This window comes from Polyergus mexicanus, unplaced genomic scaffold, assembly GCF_030449975.1.
Source record: "Polyergus mexicanus isolate NDT 795.1 unplaced genomic scaffold, iyPolMexi1.0 SCAF_26, whole genome shotgun sequence".
NCBI lineage: Eukaryota > Metazoa > Arthropoda > Insecta > Hymenoptera > Formicidae > Polyergus > Polyergus mexicanus.
In genome coordinates this window covers 704758-722853 of record NW_027223346.1, presented here as the reverse complement: position 1 = coordinate 722853, position 18096 = coordinate 704758, and the positions used below count along the sequence as shown (strand labels likewise).

The following is an 18096-nucleotide window of genomic DNA, read 5'->3' as shown; positions in this document are numbered from 1 at the left end:
GTAAAAGTGAATGGATTCTCTCTTTGCGACTCTAATTAATGTTATTAATGTGAATCGACATTAATTCACTTGATGGAACAAAAGGAGAAATGCATTAGCTTATTTTCCCAAAATTAGTTTAACTATAGAGTTAAAGTGATGTAATAAAACATGTTTCGACGATCATTAATGTAAAAAAGAAAGATAAGCATTGCATGTTGATTCGCGTTATTATATTTAATTTAAGAATGTATTTTAACTGTATATTGCTTGTAAAAAAATGACAAGTCTCTCGATAAAAAGTTTCTTACCTCGACACAATAAACAGGACGATAGAAACTGCGATGTAGGAAAAAATGACGCACACCCAGATCTCCTTGCTCAGCGGATTCAGAAAACTGAAGACACCGGATTTTTGTTTGATGGGTTTTTTTATCATAATGCTGATGCCGAGAGACATAAACGGTTTACTAAAATCGATCACGCGTTCCCGTTCAGAGGTGATGGTTATGGGAGCAATCGCTATATCGGCTTCCTGCAAATCAAGTAGAATAACTGATACAAATATCATAATATCAGAAGATAATAAAACATTAATTTTTAAATAATTTAATTTAAAAACTCGATAGATTATATAATAAACGTTGATTTAAAAATGAACTTTAAAGAGATATGAAATTTTTTTTTTAAATAGCTCAGTACTTTATATGTCAATAACTAAATATGATAATGTATATATATAATTTCTGCAGCACATTTTATTACGATAATTGTATGTAATATGTGATTAATAGTTATCTTAATTCTGTAATATTTTTATTCTTTAATTATTATATTTATGATCGTGTAGCTATTTAAATTATACAAATAAAAGAGAAATTAGTATTGCATATTTAAAAAATTCTATATTTTATGATACACTTCTCAACTCCATTATTTTCTTCTTACTATTTCAAATATCTTCGAAATGGCAGAAGCTCCTACAGCGTACCTACATGAGATGCAACTAAAAGCTCAGTCGCTTTGGGCTTATTCAAAGTTCTCACGAGATGGAGCTTAAAATCGGTTAACGATTGACGAGCTTGCAAGCTCGGGGCATCTAGTGGAATAGATTCAAACTCGCTATCAAGAGATAAAACAGCTTCTTGGTAGACCATCTCGACTGCAATCGCGCGCGGCGATCAATATTCTCCTCTTGTGAGAAGCTGGATTCAATCACTTGAGGCGTCTTTTCGCGTAAACTTCCGGGGGGAACCGGTTTCGGGAGAGGAAAAAGCGTTTCGCGTTGAGGATGTGGCAGATACAACGAAATTACCGGAACTTACCTTTCTGATAAGCTCCCCGACCATGCCGTCCCAGCCGCTCGGAACGTCCGGGTTTTCCGTGCCGTATTTTCCGTCCTTCACGATCCGCAGCTCGTCTGAAAATTCGTAAGAAAGTACTTTACGAGGCGCGCGAAACACCATTTCTTTCGCGGAACTTTTTCCATTATCGATTCCGCGCGCGGAAGAGGCTTCGTTACATCTTTTAGATATATTTTCTAGGTTTTAGGTGGGTTTGACTTCGGCAAATTTTGCCTATAATAAAAGTGATTTTTTTCCTTGAATTATGAATTCTCGGAATAGGAGTTGAATGAGAATCGCTAGCGTTAATAATTAAGAATTCTTTGAAAACAGGCGTACAATATTCAAATAAAAACTGCAGTTCCTTCCTCCTTTATCATTATTTTAGTATATCGTATTAAATTCCAATATAAATATTAAACAAATTCCAAAAAGATAAATTATATTTTTTATTAATTGATTATTTAACTTTGCAATAATACAATAATTAAATTGTTCGCTTTGATGTTATAAATATTGTATGTATTGAAGTTTTATAGCATATATAAATTTAATTTAAACTTTATAATTTTTTATAAATATTTAATCACCATTAATTAATCTTATGTGTTAATGTATTAATGTATTTTTTAAAAGAAGCAACAAATCTTTTACGCGGCAACAATTATTCGCTATTATAAACTTACATGATATGCCTAATTTTTTGGCGATGAGATCAGCCAAGTCTTTACAATATCCTTCATAACTGTCATTTCCAACTAATACTTCACCCGTATCCGACATTCTCTTCATTATGTAAGGTTCGTTCTATACAATCAAAATTATAATACAGATTATTAATCTTAATCATGCACGAATTAATTTAAAAAAAGAAAAAAAATTATTTTATGAGACTTACCATTATCGTAGTAACGATGTAAGTTTTATTCTTCTCAACTTCATGCGGACGAAGACGCACATATTTTGCGGCTATGGCTTGAAAACCAGCTTCATCGGTCCACTCGGCGACCTACAACAATAAATCATGTCGCAGTTCTCTTAATGTGAATCTGTTGGAATAGATATTGCGAGTTTGCATAAGAAGAGAATTTCAGATATAACAAAGAAGTACGATAGAAACTATATTATATGCAGATGTTTATTTGTGGAAAACAATAGCTTAATTGAAACAAGTTAAAAAAGTTATTCGCATCAAAAAATTTCGACTTACGTATGAGTTATACATAAATATTTTATTTTGTGAATGTGTGTATGTATACATCATATAACATCAAATAATTATTCGCATATATTTTTTATGAAATATAAAGACTCACTTTTACCATAGCGCTATTGACAGTCATCTCGACGACGTGAAGCGTATAATTCTGTCGTCGACCATCGTCGTTGAATCGTATCTCTCCTGTCAGTCCTTCGATCTCAACCTGCAAGTAAATAAATTTTAATCGCGTATTTCCTATATTTATATATAATTGTAATAATAAATATTATGATGTATATTTAGTCGTTATTACATATTTTTACGAGAATAAAAGAAAAAATATAAAATATTACAGATAAAAAATAATATAGATCATCACACATAATATGCCTTTAGTGACAAATTTTTTATCAAAATATATTTTGCAATAATTAATATATAATAAATATAAAAATAAATAAACTTTCCTACATTAATGTTAATAATTAGTTTATGAAAATAATAAGCAAAATATTTCCAATTAAATTATCATTTAATAAAGAGATTTAAAAGCAAGAAAGATATTATTTAAATGAAAGCCAAAATAACATCTATTAGAATTTATCGGAAAAAATCGTGTTGACTGTAACTTTTTTATTACAATATATTTTTTGTTGTCAACGAATTTAACATTGACATGACAAATTGTTAAACGGTAGTTGAATAAAAAAAAAAAACAAAAAAATAGGGATACAAGAATAACGACATGTATATGTAAGGGCGGAATGACGGAGGACTATTTGACGCGAACGCAGGAATTCCGTTAGAGTCGGAATAACCGCCAATTACTGTCAAGAGCAGAGATACGTGGAGGAGGGTCCCTGGCAATTTCGGTCGCCACGGTATTTCGCAACATATTGAGTACCCCTCTGAATTGCATCTCGGGAATTTGAAAACAAATTATTTACGCGCGATTGTGCGTATATTATCTATCACGTTCGCATATTATTAAAATATAAATTCTGATAATATCGCGTTATATAATAATGCGTGACCATATCGAATCAAAAGTCGATAGTAGAAATTCAAAATTTAGCACGCAGAAATTAATGCTAAATCGCGTATTTATTTAATTCAATGGGTAATGGATTATAATGGGTAATTCGTCGAGCTAAAGATATTATAATCATAGGAAAAATTATAAAAAATTATATGAATAGATAATTATTATATGTATATATTTATTTATACATACCTATATTTAAATTTAATTTACAATAATGATGAAAATGTCGTGTGAATATTATTGTATTGTTATCAAGAAAATTGATTTACCTTTCTCAAAAATTTCGAGATTTTGTCACCATATTCCCACGGAGTGACCCAGCCGCGATTGTTGTAGCAATCCAAAGTTTTTGTTCCGTTTATGGGCTGATTACTACTCGGAGTTCCTATACGTCGTGTATTACTTTTGTCGGTTCTCTTTCTCAAAAGCTTGTTGAAGGCTTCAACCAAGACGAACACGGCGTCATACATCAGAGCGGCTTGAGCCTAATTTTGACACATGTACAATAAATTACTTTGGACAGAATCTATATATAAGTGTATCGATTTTCACACACGAAGTTGGAGAAAAAAAGAAAAAAAAAATAGGAAACGAACTTTCTCTCTCTCTTTGTCTTCTTTTTTTTTGTCGTTTAATATAATGTATTGATTTTTGAAAACAAAAAACGGGAAAAGAATTGCGAAAAAGAATTTTTTGAATCTTTATCTCTCATGCATAGAATCTCGTTCTCCGATAGGATCAAGAATTTGGCGAGATCGAGAAAGGGATTCATCGTTACGTTGAGATGTACGTAAATTTGCGGAGACTTAGAGTACCTCGGGCACTTCGCCAGTGTTGGAAAACCGCGCTCGGTGCTCGCTGAATATAACGATCGAGCACGATAATCGTTGCATTAGATTGCATGCAGCCTGTTCTCCCAGAGAGCTTTTAGATCCATAGATACTACGCTAGCCAACCTTACCCAGGAATCCCGTTTTAAGGATTATAGACGCCCCATTTTGTGATACAGCAAAAATCGTGCAAAATAATCGAATATATTTCTCAATACTGCGATTTCGCGAAGCTGGCAAGAAGAAACAAAGAAGAAAAAAGAAAAAGAAAACATGCAATAACCATAAACTCGATCCGAGTAATTGCGACAATATTTCTTAATGATAAAACATAAAAGCATCGTATTTCTACAGTGTTTTATTCCAATTAATTTGGTCGACCTAATGATTATCGTGAGAGGAAAAAGTGTTTCGTACAAGACATGTGATCGTATGTACTAGAGAGTTGTGTCGCCGTGCACCGTTAAACACTGGTTACTTTTTGTTGGATCTATACAAGAATCTCTGGGAAAAAAATGTTAACGCGCGGACGGAAGAAAAGTCATTAAGAGAAACGTGAAACACGGTTCGCGCGGTACGGTCGAGCGAGCGGCACTTTATAAACGGGCTGAAAAGTCCAAGCTTCTACATGCGGGTGCAGTTTAACAAGTTTGGTCTCAAGCCGCTGTACATAAACAGAAGCACCCGAACGAGAGAGAAAGAACGCGCGCGCGCTAACGGACCATACGACGATTCTTGTTTGATTCTAGTTTCCTCGTATGAGGAACTTGCCGACGATGGATACTCGAGGACGTCGAAGAAACCTGAGAAGGTATTCGATCCACCGGGAGAAAATCGCTGCACTCGAGGAACGTGGATTTTGCACGAAGCCACAGTTTTCTCCCTGGACGCAAACTGTGCAAGTGGCGAGAAGCCGACGTCGGCGGAGGACAGACGTGAGAAAAAAGGACGATGGAGTCTCATGGGAGAGATGCTGGATATATACCGTAGATATATATATATATATATACAATATATATATACATACGGAAATGGATTCACGACCGGCTTGAGATATGGCGGGGTCGTGGCGATGCCAGCCGGCCAGGAAGTCCTTGACGTGAGGTCGAGTGACATCGACGATGCGAAATCCCGTGATGTTGATGGCGCCGAACTCGATCACCTCGCTCTCCCATCGGTCGTCCATTATCTGATTACAACGAAACACACGGGATATTGATATATGATGGAAATGCGAATGAGAGTGTGTGTTGGAGTCTGTTAGATGCGCAGATGCGTATTCTCGTTCGCTTGCGTGATAAAAAGTTGTTATCTTACTCCTTTCCGCCCTCGACGCTCTAAGGAGACGGTATATAGCGAAAAGCATCCGCGCGACAACGAGGTCCTTGATCTTTCGTCGTATCTTCAAAGTCGACTCGAGAACAGGCACTCGAGTCACAGTTATATTATTACGGCGCGTTATTACCGCGTTTCCTTTGTTCCTTATGAAAAACTTAATGGGACTGAGATGCCTCGATTCCAATTCGGATCTGCCGTCGTATTTAATTACTCGAGCTCGAATGCAGCTCTCGCTTTAGTTTTACGCTGATATTGCGTTGTTATGTCGCGGGTATTATGAGCGACGCGCGTTAACGCGGGGTAGTTCTTTTGAACGAGATGAGAAGGCAAGAGGGGAAGGAAAATTGATACGTCTGCGTTTAGCCGTCGTAAGCGCGCATTAATACTTGAAAAATAATAAGTCCAATTAAAATTGAGATTACTTATTTTCGCGATCGTTAAAGTAACGATCATATTGTGAAAAACAAGAACAGATTTCGCTCGAGGATGCTAGAAACGGCAATAGTATGATATCGAAAAGAAAATTCTTGCAAACACTCGTAACAAACGACAATAGCTTTTCGTTCGCAAAATTCAACCGATAATATCCGATATCTGATTATATGGATATTATTATTAGATCTCGGATCTGTCTTTCCCAGCTACGGGCTGATCCGTTCGCTACTTTAACTACTACGCGGCCCCATCTACCATCATCCATCAAGCGACTGAAGATAATACATGGCCGCTGTGTTAATGTTGTACGCGTGTTTAACTTCGTCGCGAATGAGTTCGGCGTGTTACCAGTTTAATTTGTCGGTCTGATATCACCGCGTCCGCCGCGTTGACTTTTGAACTTTTGCATCTGCGGTTAGGGAGCGGATAAAGTTTTGTAATATCCAGCTTCCCTAGTTGTTGAGCAACTATTAGCCTTAAAAATCCGAGCTTAAAATATTGAAAAAATAAATACGATGGATATGAATAAACATAAAATAATATATAACTTCAACAAATATGAGATTTATTAATAAATTCTCCATATTTCATAAATATATTTATAAAATATAATATGACAAGCTTTTAAGAAATATTTATCCTTTAACTATGTTGTAACTAACAAGTTTAAAAGATCGAAAAGAGTTTTAATTTTATCTTATATTAAACATAGCTTTTCTATTTTATCTAAGTAAAAGACTGGAATTTTGTGGATTCATAAATAGAGATTTACATATTAGGAGCTAGTTAAATCGTCGTCAGCAATCGTCTTCCGATCATTGAATCGTCAAGTCGATGAACGTGAAAAAGAGGAGGAAGTAAGAGGCAAAGGATGAGAATTGCGGAAAGCGGGAAAATGTGCGAATCGACACGTCTACGCCTTGTTGGCGCTGAGCAACCGTTTCGAGAACGACGCGATAAATGACAATGGTGGTGCCTCGTAGAGAACGGAACACTAGAGATGTACATGCAGGTATATGTACAACTATCTTCGCCGTCGTCGGAGTGTAATGCCGCCTGTTCTTCCGCAGCAACTCGCTGTGGAAGCCGCTAAACACAAGCAAACTGTCCTCTAAATTCTAAAGTACGGAGGAGACGAAGATCTTGCCCTCCCACGATGGGAGCGTTTCGTGTCAGTTTGAGCGACGGGTTCTCGGTTGTTTCGAATATTTCGGCATGCTGCGAATTAATCCCGAACACCAGACGGTGTACAAGCGAGAGCACTTTCGCGTAGTAAAGCGAAAGTCATTATTTTGCATACCGAATATTCTCCAAGCTGGAGAAACTTGTCGATAAAAATTAACAATTTATTTAAATAAAAAAGAAACATCTCATTTATATTACATATATGATGTGTGTAATAGAAAAGTTGTTTATTTATTTTAAGCTTAAATTATTCCTTATGAAATATTCAATTTCCAATATTTTCTTCCTTTTCTTTACGATGTATAATTACATCAAATATAAAGCATTTTTTATGCGACATTTAACTTTCTTAATAGTTGTTTTTATGTATTTGACTAAATGTAAATATGTAATTTAGGAATAATTATTCGATCGTTCTTGATCCGAAAAGTTTCGTTCGGATAATAGGACTTGGAAAAATTAACTACAAAAGAGAGTTTTATTTCACAACTTACCAAGCCACTCAGCAGATAATGATACGTTCTTTTTCCCAAAGCTATATCCCTTACATGGCTCACAACAATATCCTTCGCCATATCCGTCGGACAGTCGAGCACGACGTATTTATTACTCCATCTAAAAAAATTTTAACATGTTCGAGATGAATTATTCGAAATGACGAGAAAAAAATTTATGCGCGATATTGAGTTTTTCAACGGAAAAGGGATACATAAGTCACGCGCGCTGCTTCACCACAATTCATCGTCGCGTTAACGTGCGGCTTTGTCGCATTTGATCGATGCACCGCGAAGTTTCCATGCTCATTTCGTTTGTAATAATTGGATATTGTATGGCAATTTGTAATAACGCTGTTGTTTTCGGCAACTACTACTATATCCGGTCGATTCAAACTACCGTCATGGCAATTACTCGCTGTTGTTGATTACTTGCATCGCACGAATGCGTAGCCGCTGGTGAATTGTTAGTGCCAAGTTGCACGGCAACTCGCGCTATGGCCAATCTTATTCATCACATTGTCACAGTGCGCTATTTGCAGGAAAATAACAATTGTTGTCAAAGCATTACCGAGCATAGATATAAACCTGGTATTACAATTGCATTCTCTTTTATTCTCACAGAAAGAAGACGTGAGAAAACTTGAAATTTGTCTTGCGATCCAAAATATATGTATTGTAGTCAAGTATATACAGTATAGGTATATCAAGTACTAATTCGAAAATGTTTTTAGCAAAGAGCTTCATATTTCTTTTACACGTATGTTATATATACAGGATGTTCCCAAATTAAATGGCAAAATTTCAGGAGCGTGTAGGGGGTCGAAAAGCTAAGACGGAAAGTCCTTTAGAGATTTGCTCCTTTTCGCTCCATTTTGGAGAATCACAAAAAAAAAGAAATAAAACAAGTTTTCATTTTCTTACTTATTTATTTACATTTTATTTATGTTATTATCTATTTAACGCAGATATTGTTCAAAATGTTGCTCTCTTGCAGCAATGCAAGCATTACATCTAGCACTGACCTCATTAATTGCAGCTAGACATTGTTCTAGTGATATTTGGCGCACCGCATCTATGATTCGGTCTCTTAATTGCTCTCTTGAATTGATTGGCACCGTAATAACAACAAGTGTTTACATATGTAAGAAATCTCGAAGCAGAAAGTTTATTCGGTGCCAATCGACTCGAGAGAGCAACTGACAATGGGAGATTGAATTTTTGCAATTTTCTCTAAAATGGAGCAAAAACGAGCAAACCTCTAAACGACTTCTTATCTTAGTTTTTCGGTTCCCTACACGTTCTTGAAGTTTTGCGGAATTTAAATTGGGGACACCCTGTCCATATTTCAGCGAGAGAGTACTCACCGGTTAAGTTCCTCAAGACTCCGTAGAAAATCAATCGCCTCTGATATATTCTGTATTCTCTTGACGGTTTCGACTTGAAAGGACTCGTTGCCTGGTTTCAAGCCCTGATAAATTTGCTGCAACCTGAGCAGTCCTGAAATCCACGAGTGTTTAATTAAATTATAGGAAACGCTTATACGCTCGTCCCGCGCTACATGGGTTCGACATAGGCTCGGGTTACCACTCGCCGATGTGTGCGTCTTCCGAAAATTACATACGCACGATTGCGCGTTACATAGACCATGTCGTAATTCATTGGCAGCCTCTGTTCAGTCTGCGGTTTCTCGCGCAGTGTGAAATATCGCCTGTCTACAGGCTGCGTATCTAAGTTATAGAGAGTACCCCGTAGATCGTTCCATTTGACCCGCCTCGTATTTTTGGCAATGACAAAATTTAATCGGCGCCGCAGTTATGCGTATACGACTCGTTGTTACTACGATGTCAAAATTGTGATGCATTCTCTAGAATAGGGAGATTTGATTCTATATTTCTACGAATATGGATGTTCGATATATATACTTGTATGTACATACTTTTATGTAGCATTATTATTCCGTTTTAAATTATAAAAGTGTAATATAATAATATAATATGAGAATAAGCTAAAAAATACAAAAATAAGGAAGTCACAATATTCATGTCTTATAAAAGAAATAGTCTATTGTTCTTTTTGAACAGTCCTTAAGAAATTGGTTTTCAAGTAGCTATGGTATTTCTGGTAATTGTCTTTCTTTCTCATTTTCCGTTTCTTCACGTCGGTTCTTCAATGTTCGTTCTACTTGAAAAATACATTGCATAGAAAATTGAAACATAATAGTCGCTTAAAATATATCGCTCCAAATATCATTTTATATGTATAAAATATAGTTGTGTGTGAGAACTAGAGAGTATCTCTTCATAAGTTGCTAAATCCGTAGATAGATTTTGATGGATTCTCACAGTTTTTACGGATGCTCAAATATATATATTTACAGATCCATAAACACGTATAATCATACGAATATATGCATATTGCACGCCCACTGTTTCTGGCAAATATACAGAACTATTCGAATTATATGCAGTATGTTATCGTGAGATACGATCAAATATCAGTAGATGTTCACGCGCATGCTGCGAGGCACAACGGGAAACGAGCAGAGTTCACGGGGCTAGATTCTGATCGGACATCTCGTAAATTCGGAGGAATCTACGGCATGATCTGTTACAAAATAGAGGAGCGCTATTTTAGTCGTTATTTCATCCCCAAATCGTGCGCCAACGCGTTTTAACCGCCTATCCTTCGGGCACACACTTCTGGGGGCCATTTGCCCTAGGATAACGATGCGCTCGAACCCTCGTACTCGTCATTATTTTTACGATCGCGATTATTCGGCGCGTAAGTTACGGTTGCGTATTGCACATTGTAGACGCGCGATGAGTTATGGCGTAAAGAATTTTTCCTCGCGGTTCTGCGATGAAAAAACATCGGCAACCAGGAAAATACCAGCGGGAAGAAAGATTGGCAAGATTGCGAAACGATGCTTCCGAACATCGCGACGGAATATTGAAAAAGAATAACTATACGAAAGAGAAGAGAGAGCATTCACATCAGAGAGAAATATGTAAAGAGCTGGGTGTTCCGTGATTCTTAAATGCGTTTCTTAACATTCCTCCGTAAGCGATATCTACTTCGTGAAAAACAAAACTTGGCATGCATACAATACATAGTTGTAACATTTATAATAGGTGTATACATATTTGTCCAAAATATATATAAAAATTGCAAAAATTTTTAATACAGGAGCAATTTTATATGTGAAAGAGTCAGAAATTAAAATTTATTTTTGAAAATTATTTTATACTATATATGTTTTAAACTGCGGGTTGAAATATATTATATATTGTAGAAAAAAGAAAACTCTTTTTGGCTGTAAATTTTTTGATATTATTAATATTATTATTATTTTATCAATTAATTTATTTATTTTTATATTTTAAACGATTTATATATTTCTCTCTCTCTCTCTCTTTAAAATTAAATAAAAATATTTGCTTTTGTAATTAAAAAAAAAACCATGATAAGCAAGAAAATGAAAAGTAATAACGTAGGTTAATGAGAAGTCGGATGCAGAAAACATGGTACGGGTAAAACGTGTATATCTCGTATTGCTATATATCTTCTCCATCGTCAGGCATGAGAAAGATCTGGTTAACGAGCGCGAATTTAAAACTACAAGCGTACATATATGTTGGTTCGAGCGTTACAAAAGAACTTGACATTCCGATGAGTACCATTGCTTTCTCACGAATACCATTTCCACTTCAATTCCAAACCTTTCGTCGCATTTTTCTTTCAGCGATGACTCTGGCACAGTCACCGACATCTAGTTGGAAAATCACTTTTTTTTTTCCCACTCATTGCTCTATATTTGAGTTGTCAATAGGTAGTTTAAGAAACGAAAGAATATATGAATCAGCGCAAAATATGCCCTTATCATTTATAAATTAAATATTGATTGAATAGTATTTGTAAAGTGTATTGTATAAAAATAAAATTCTCAAAAATAATATTCTAGGTAAATTAAATATTCTGTTATACGTAATACTACACGACCTATTTCTAATTACGTCATGGTCAATTATTTCTCTTTGGATTTTCTAAAACAGAGAGAAATTTCTAACGGAGAGACGAAGCAAAAATGATTCAGCGATGTCAGAATTTGATTGCACCAGATTAACATGACAAGCTGTCGCGATGGATTTGCGTCGAGCGTACGATATACCGTGTTGACGTAACGGAGAGAGTTTTTAATTACGCGAATTTACATTTTCTTGTCAAACTTTAATATCAGATTTCTTTGCGTCGTAGAAAAGTTTATCGACGAACGCACAATTTATCCGTACGTATACCGGAAACTCATATAAACTGCCTCGTTACTCGGCGTGTTTCAGACACTGTGTGCAAGCCGTGTATATATGATCCCTTTAGCTGTTACACTCGACTCCTAGCGAGTACAAGAGACGACGATAATCGTGAGGCTGACTTTGAAGCCCCGATGCTCGTTTGTAAAGCGTACGTGAGCACAATATTCATATTGTCAGAGGATACGGATCCACATACGCGTGCGAAGTAAATAATAATTTTGAAACTTTAGAGAACCGGTGGCTCTCCCGAGGCGAGGCTTTCATGTATCGTTGGTTTCATTCGCAACGACGATCCTACTCTATCGCGAACTTAGACTATTTACGGTGCACTAAGAAGTTTATTTGGTCTTTCAGTTGCGTAAAAAATATTAGCAAGGAGTCTCTAGATTAAAATAATGTTCCATATACTTTGATTCAAAATTTACTGATACGTACAAATAGATGTACGATAGTTTTTCTTTATGAAAGATTAATTAAATATCTTTTCATATATGAGAATCGTGTTGATTAAACAATGAAATTTGAATTCTAAATTTATTATGTTGTGCCTGCTCAAAGTAGATTTATATTACTATTTTTTTTTTTTTTAAATCCAATTTTGCACGAGAATTAATAGGTGAGACCGGGGCTGACATGTCAATCTTTCAGTATTTCATTTTTAATAAAATACATGAAAGAAATATCATTGTAGGAATTATTATTTTCGGTAAGACGTATATTTGGTTATCGGATTAAATTCTTAAAATTAGTTTAATTTGATGATAATTAATATATTTGAATATTTTATTTCACGCTGGTCAATCAACCTCATGATTCGGGCTTGGTTGACTTACAATATGGTGCAGGTTGACAATATAGAAATGCAATCAATTGGGAATATGTTATTTGCAGCTTAACTCAACGATAATAAAATAGTACAATATTAAAGAAGTTGTTTTATTGCAAAGTATTAATTATTTCTCAAAGCATAAGTCATATTTTAAAATCAAATGTCAATTATATAAATGAACTAAACAAATTCTTTAACAAATAAAAGATAAAAATCCATATTTATAAGAAAAAAATATAATCTTCTTTTTAAATAATAATATTACATTCTTCCTTATAACAAATAAGTTTAATCGTTATATTGTAATATCTCAAACGTGTAATTAGACAAATCCCGAATGGCTATTTTTATTTCAATTCTTTATCTAACTTTTAAATATTGTATTTATGGATCTAAACAACAATGGTCCCAATCGCTTGTCTAATAAACAAACTCTAAAATAGTGACGTAACACTTATTCTTTTGTAGCTATATAAAACGCGAAAACAAAAAATCTGTAAAAAAAAATATTTACTTGCGTAATCGATTTTTCGATATACTTCTATCACTCTATAATGACATGCGGCATCGTATTTGACGTAATTGAAGGAGGAGGAGGAATGCTTACTTCTACAGTGAATTTTGGCGTGAAGGAGGGTGCATTCGTGCAAAGTTATCGACGATTAATCCCCTAGTACTTACCCCTATGGGCAATCAGCCCCAGTTTCCCCTCCATGTGACAAATTTTGAATTACAACATATATATAATCAAATCGCACTTTACATTTTCTTTTTTTTTTAAATAACATATCTTGACATGTAATCATTGTAATTTATATTTTTCGCGTAACGGAACGCTTTATATTTGTAGTTTTAATATCGTTCAAGCACCCTCGAATACTTATTTCGTACAATTCACCGTACAAAGAAATTGACTTGAAGCTATCAGGTACGCGTGAAGCCATGACAAGATGCAATCCAATTGTACCCGGTGACATTCAATATGTTCCGAATCACGAAGCGACCTGCCGACTTCCGTGTCCCATTCGCAGCTACGGGACGACTAATTATCGACGCGTCGCCGATGTCGATCGGCAGGTACAGAAAGCGAACGGAGAAGTGCGAATCTACCTACCATATATATGTGCCCGGGTGTCACGGTTGTACGCATCGCGACGATTGTAATATTTGCGCGAATGGTAGACGAGAACAGTTTTCTCTTTTTCTTTCAATGTAGCAGATAATCTGGAAATATCTCTGCTACTAGCGACGGTTTTGTCGCAAAACATTTTATTATACGTTCTACAAATTATAGATATACAAATAATATCTTCAAACTTGTATAATTAATGCCATCTTTTTTTGATATTTCACGCGTTGTATTTAGATTGTAATGCACCTAGTTCGAAACGATTTCTTCGAGACAACTCGTGGCGGTTTGTTCATAAATTGAAAAACTAATTGCGAAAAATGATCTTTGTGGAAATTCATTCGACCGTAGTTTCAATTGGCACGTTTGGCTTCCGAGCATTTGATAGTCTTCATTTGATTTAAATTCCCTAGCTTTATAATTGATGCTATATAATTGATGTAACGTCGAAATTGCGATACTGCTGGTTATGAAAATATTGCCTCTTTTCAGTTTTATAATAATAGACAAATGATTATAAATTTAACAAGAAATGTACTTTCTAATCGGAGCTGGCTTAATTCCTTTATGCTCAAGTTAACCAAAGCCGATTAAAATTTGAAATTTCTCTTTGGTTCGTTGCATTATTGAAAGAAGCAATCGATAAAAGTACAATATATAAATTAAGCTGCAGAGAGTGAATTAAATTCCAAACTATATTGTAACATTGCGAAAATTGGTCGGACGTAATTAATAAGCAGAGCACAAGATATTTACAAATAACTAAATGTATTTTAAGTTGCTATAGTTGAAAAATCGTAAAATAAAATAAGTTCCGCAACTTCGAGCTGCATTATATCAACTAACGATCTTGTTTATTCTTATTTCTCTTTATTTATTCTTCTTTATTCTCGTTTATCTTTATTTATTCTTGTTTATTTTTATTTTTGAACTTTTGTCGCATGCGTTGTTTATTTGTTATTGAATATTAAAGTTTATCAATGCTTTTAAGTCAAGATTTTGATACAAAGAAAAATTTTTTTTCCCTCCCTCTTTCTCTTTTTAAAAGAATAACCGTTTAAAGTTTTCTCGCGCATCGGATTGTCGTTGAGGGAGTTCGGTCGAGGACTTTTTCCTTCGAGGCGTTCTTCTGAGACTGTTGTAGCCAATAAATGCTTCAATAACCTTTTTATTCGATAACTATCTTTGCAGGCGTGATAATTTGATTCTGGCGCCTCGTATCGGTTGTTATGTACTTAAGTGCGACGTCGCTGGGACAAACACGCCGCCGCGTTCTCTCCTTCTCGTCCATTTCTCGTAACTTATTTTCGCCCGACTTACACTAAATAGAAGTCGGAACTACTTCTGGAGCGGGTGGATGCCTTAGGAAGCATTTGAGCAACCCGCGTTGCACCGCTTTCCAACTTCGACGTAAACTTCTTTTTGCGCAAACTTGAACCATGTTCTTCGCAATTAGCGTCGTTTTCATCGCATCGATTGTAATTGAAATTTTATTTCCGTATGCAGAAATTGCCAATTAAATTATTACGGTTCCATAATATGATAATAATGAAAATTGAGTACTTTTTTATAATTAATCAATAATCAATTTTTCTTCTCAAATTATCACAATAATATCGTAATAATATTATTTTTATCCTACAAAATATCAGCGACATACATACGATAGAAATAGAAATAGTATACAGAGACGATATATTTTTGACAATTGAATATAAATCTTGAATCTATCCATATTTTTGAAACGCGTACAAAGATTCGTATCATACTAATCTATTCGCACATTGCGAAATCGCGTATAACCCGACGACGTTTACGTGTAGACGCAAACGCAACCATCTGCGATGGCATAAGACGTCCCTCGGGCAGGCACGCGGCAGTTAATCCGGTACGGTGCGCGAGCAATCCCGTCTGCATCCTTCGTACGAGTGGATGACCAGCGGTTTCTCGTGTCGCGTACTTGCAGACGAAAATGCCGTCGAGACTGCCGGAAACTAATGTCGCGATGGGCGAAACAAGCCATCCCCGCGTCGCGACGGGACTAGGATCGACCGATGTCTGATTGTATCTATGTACGACAGGCTGAGCTTAAAGCGGAAGATGTCTTGTTACGCGCAACGGAGACGGAATAAGGGAGAATCCATTCTCTCTACCGGGTGTCTTCCGAAATCCGCGTCCTTCAGATAATTTCACTCTCACGACTATGTCATCGGAAATAGTATTAATCTTTAATGTACGCGATTAAATACCCTGAAAATTAAAATTCTGCTAGAGTAATTAACAAACGGATTATAATTAATATTGGCTATCCATCTGCCAATAAACCCCATTAGAGCCCGATATTATTTATTACTATCTCGCTGGTTGAAATTTAATAATTCTCTTTTGGCAGATTTTTCTTTCATCTGAGAAAACAACGACAATTTTATCGGAACACCCTATATAAAGCAGCTCGCAAAGCATAGAAATACCACGTGCGTCTATGTGCAACTCGATTTTATCGAACGATCCTCCATGCGATCGTGAGTAAAATTTTAAGCGAAAACCCGTCCTTCGTGGTCGATACATTTCAGGCAAGCTATATCAGAAGCCTCTAGAGCGTATATATTGTACTACCCTACATAGAGTATGCCTTAAATACCTACTGTCAATTAAGCATGTGTAAGTTCTCGTGGAGTTGTTGAAATTTTGTGGTCGTAAGCTTGCAAGCTTTTCGGTACCGGTCCTAGTTAGCTGTTTAGACAGATATTTATTGATCTCTCAGAGCTTTCGAACCTCTCTTTATGTATAGTTAAAATTATAACACGAATCTATTCTTCTCTGTATTTAATTAACAAACGCGCGGGGAAAATATAATTAATAATTTTATATAAATTGAAAAATTTTTTTAAATTATGTTATTTTGTGACGTGTTCAAAATGTTACGAGATATTTAAAACGCTCTATTTATTTGCAAAAACGATAATCCCGGTTAGGTGGCTTAAAAAAACTATTTGCTTTGGCATTTACTCTCTCTCTCTCTCTCTCTCTCTCTCTCTCTCTCTCTCTCTCTCTCTCTCTCTCTAACATATTCAATTTACAAATTTTTACCGAACACTCTTGGAATATTATAATCATACACAATATGTAATTTTATATTTAAAATTCATTAGATGTATCGGTCCGTTAAATAATATTAACATATGTCGTCGAAGGGATTTTCATTTTGAATCGAAGATCTGATTAAGGTCTGTCTCCATATCTTACGACGACGGACGGTTCGAGGTAACATCTGTGGCAGGCACGTCACCTCAAGAGAGACCTAAAGAGACCGTTGAGCTGGAATAACGGAGGACGGGCTGATTAGTGTGTCCTATTACGTAATCGTCCTGGAGGCAATCTCTAATACCTTTGTCTGTTCTTAATTTAGAGTACCGTTCGCCTTAAAACCGAGCTATTGAAAAGAGAGATCGACAGATGAACGAAAAGAAAACGAACGGGAGATCTACAGCTTCTGTTTTCGTATCTTTGTCCCAATTATTCGCGACATCGATGCGCAAACTTGTAGAAAAGTAGCGACTAACGGATATCCGAGACTTCCGTATTCGTACTGGACTTTCTTTCGAATTATGAAGTTGTAACTAAGAATGGAAAATAATTGGCAATTTACGTAAAGTAATAATTAAAACTTTCTTTGGCTAGAGATATACAGGAAGCATCTATTTACATAGTTCAATAAATTTCAATCATCAGGATGTATATTATTCATCATTTTGCCATATTGATTCGAGAGCCATCATTATTTGTGACTAGCGCTAACGCATGAGTGATTCCACCATAGAACGCGGGATGCCGGATGTGATGCTTTATCGCTTCCCTCCCTTCGCCGATTGAAATATTTGAAACAGTAAACAAGTAGAAATGTTCTGTACTTTTTAGGCAATGCATCGAATGCACAGAAAAAAAGAAGAGAGAGAGAGAGAGAGAGAGAGAGAG

General features: G+C 35.6%; 1 protein-coding gene across 10 annotated transcripts in view; it reads right to left on the bottom strand.

Moving 5' to 3' along the window:
- Glurib (Glutamate receptor IB) overlaps positions 1 to 18096 on the bottom strand; it is a 210071-nt gene that overhangs the window by 10767 nt on the left and 181208 nt on the right. For all 10 annotated transcript variants that reach the window (XR_011448445.1, XM_070313997.1, XM_070313996.1 and 7 more), the window contains 9 exons: positions 9218 to 9350; positions 7851 to 7971; positions 5426 to 5587; positions 3838 to 4053; positions 2639 to 2746; positions 2221 to 2331; positions 2009 to 2129; positions 1305 to 1399; positions 291 to 514 (listed from right to left, as the gene is read on the bottom strand). Coding sequence is in view for 9 of the 10 variants with exons in the window: in XM_070313997.1 (XP_070170098.1) it covers positions 291 to 514; positions 1305 to 1399; positions 2009 to 2129; positions 2221 to 2331; positions 2639 to 2746; positions 3838 to 4053; positions 5426 to 5587; positions 7851 to 7971; positions 9218 to 9350 (1291 nt within the window). In the remaining variant the exon portion in view is untranslated. The remainder of the gene's footprint in view (positions 1 to 290; positions 515 to 1304; positions 1400 to 2008; positions 2130 to 2220; positions 2332 to 2638; positions 2747 to 3837; positions 4054 to 5425; positions 5588 to 7850; positions 7972 to 9217; positions 9351 to 18096) is intronic.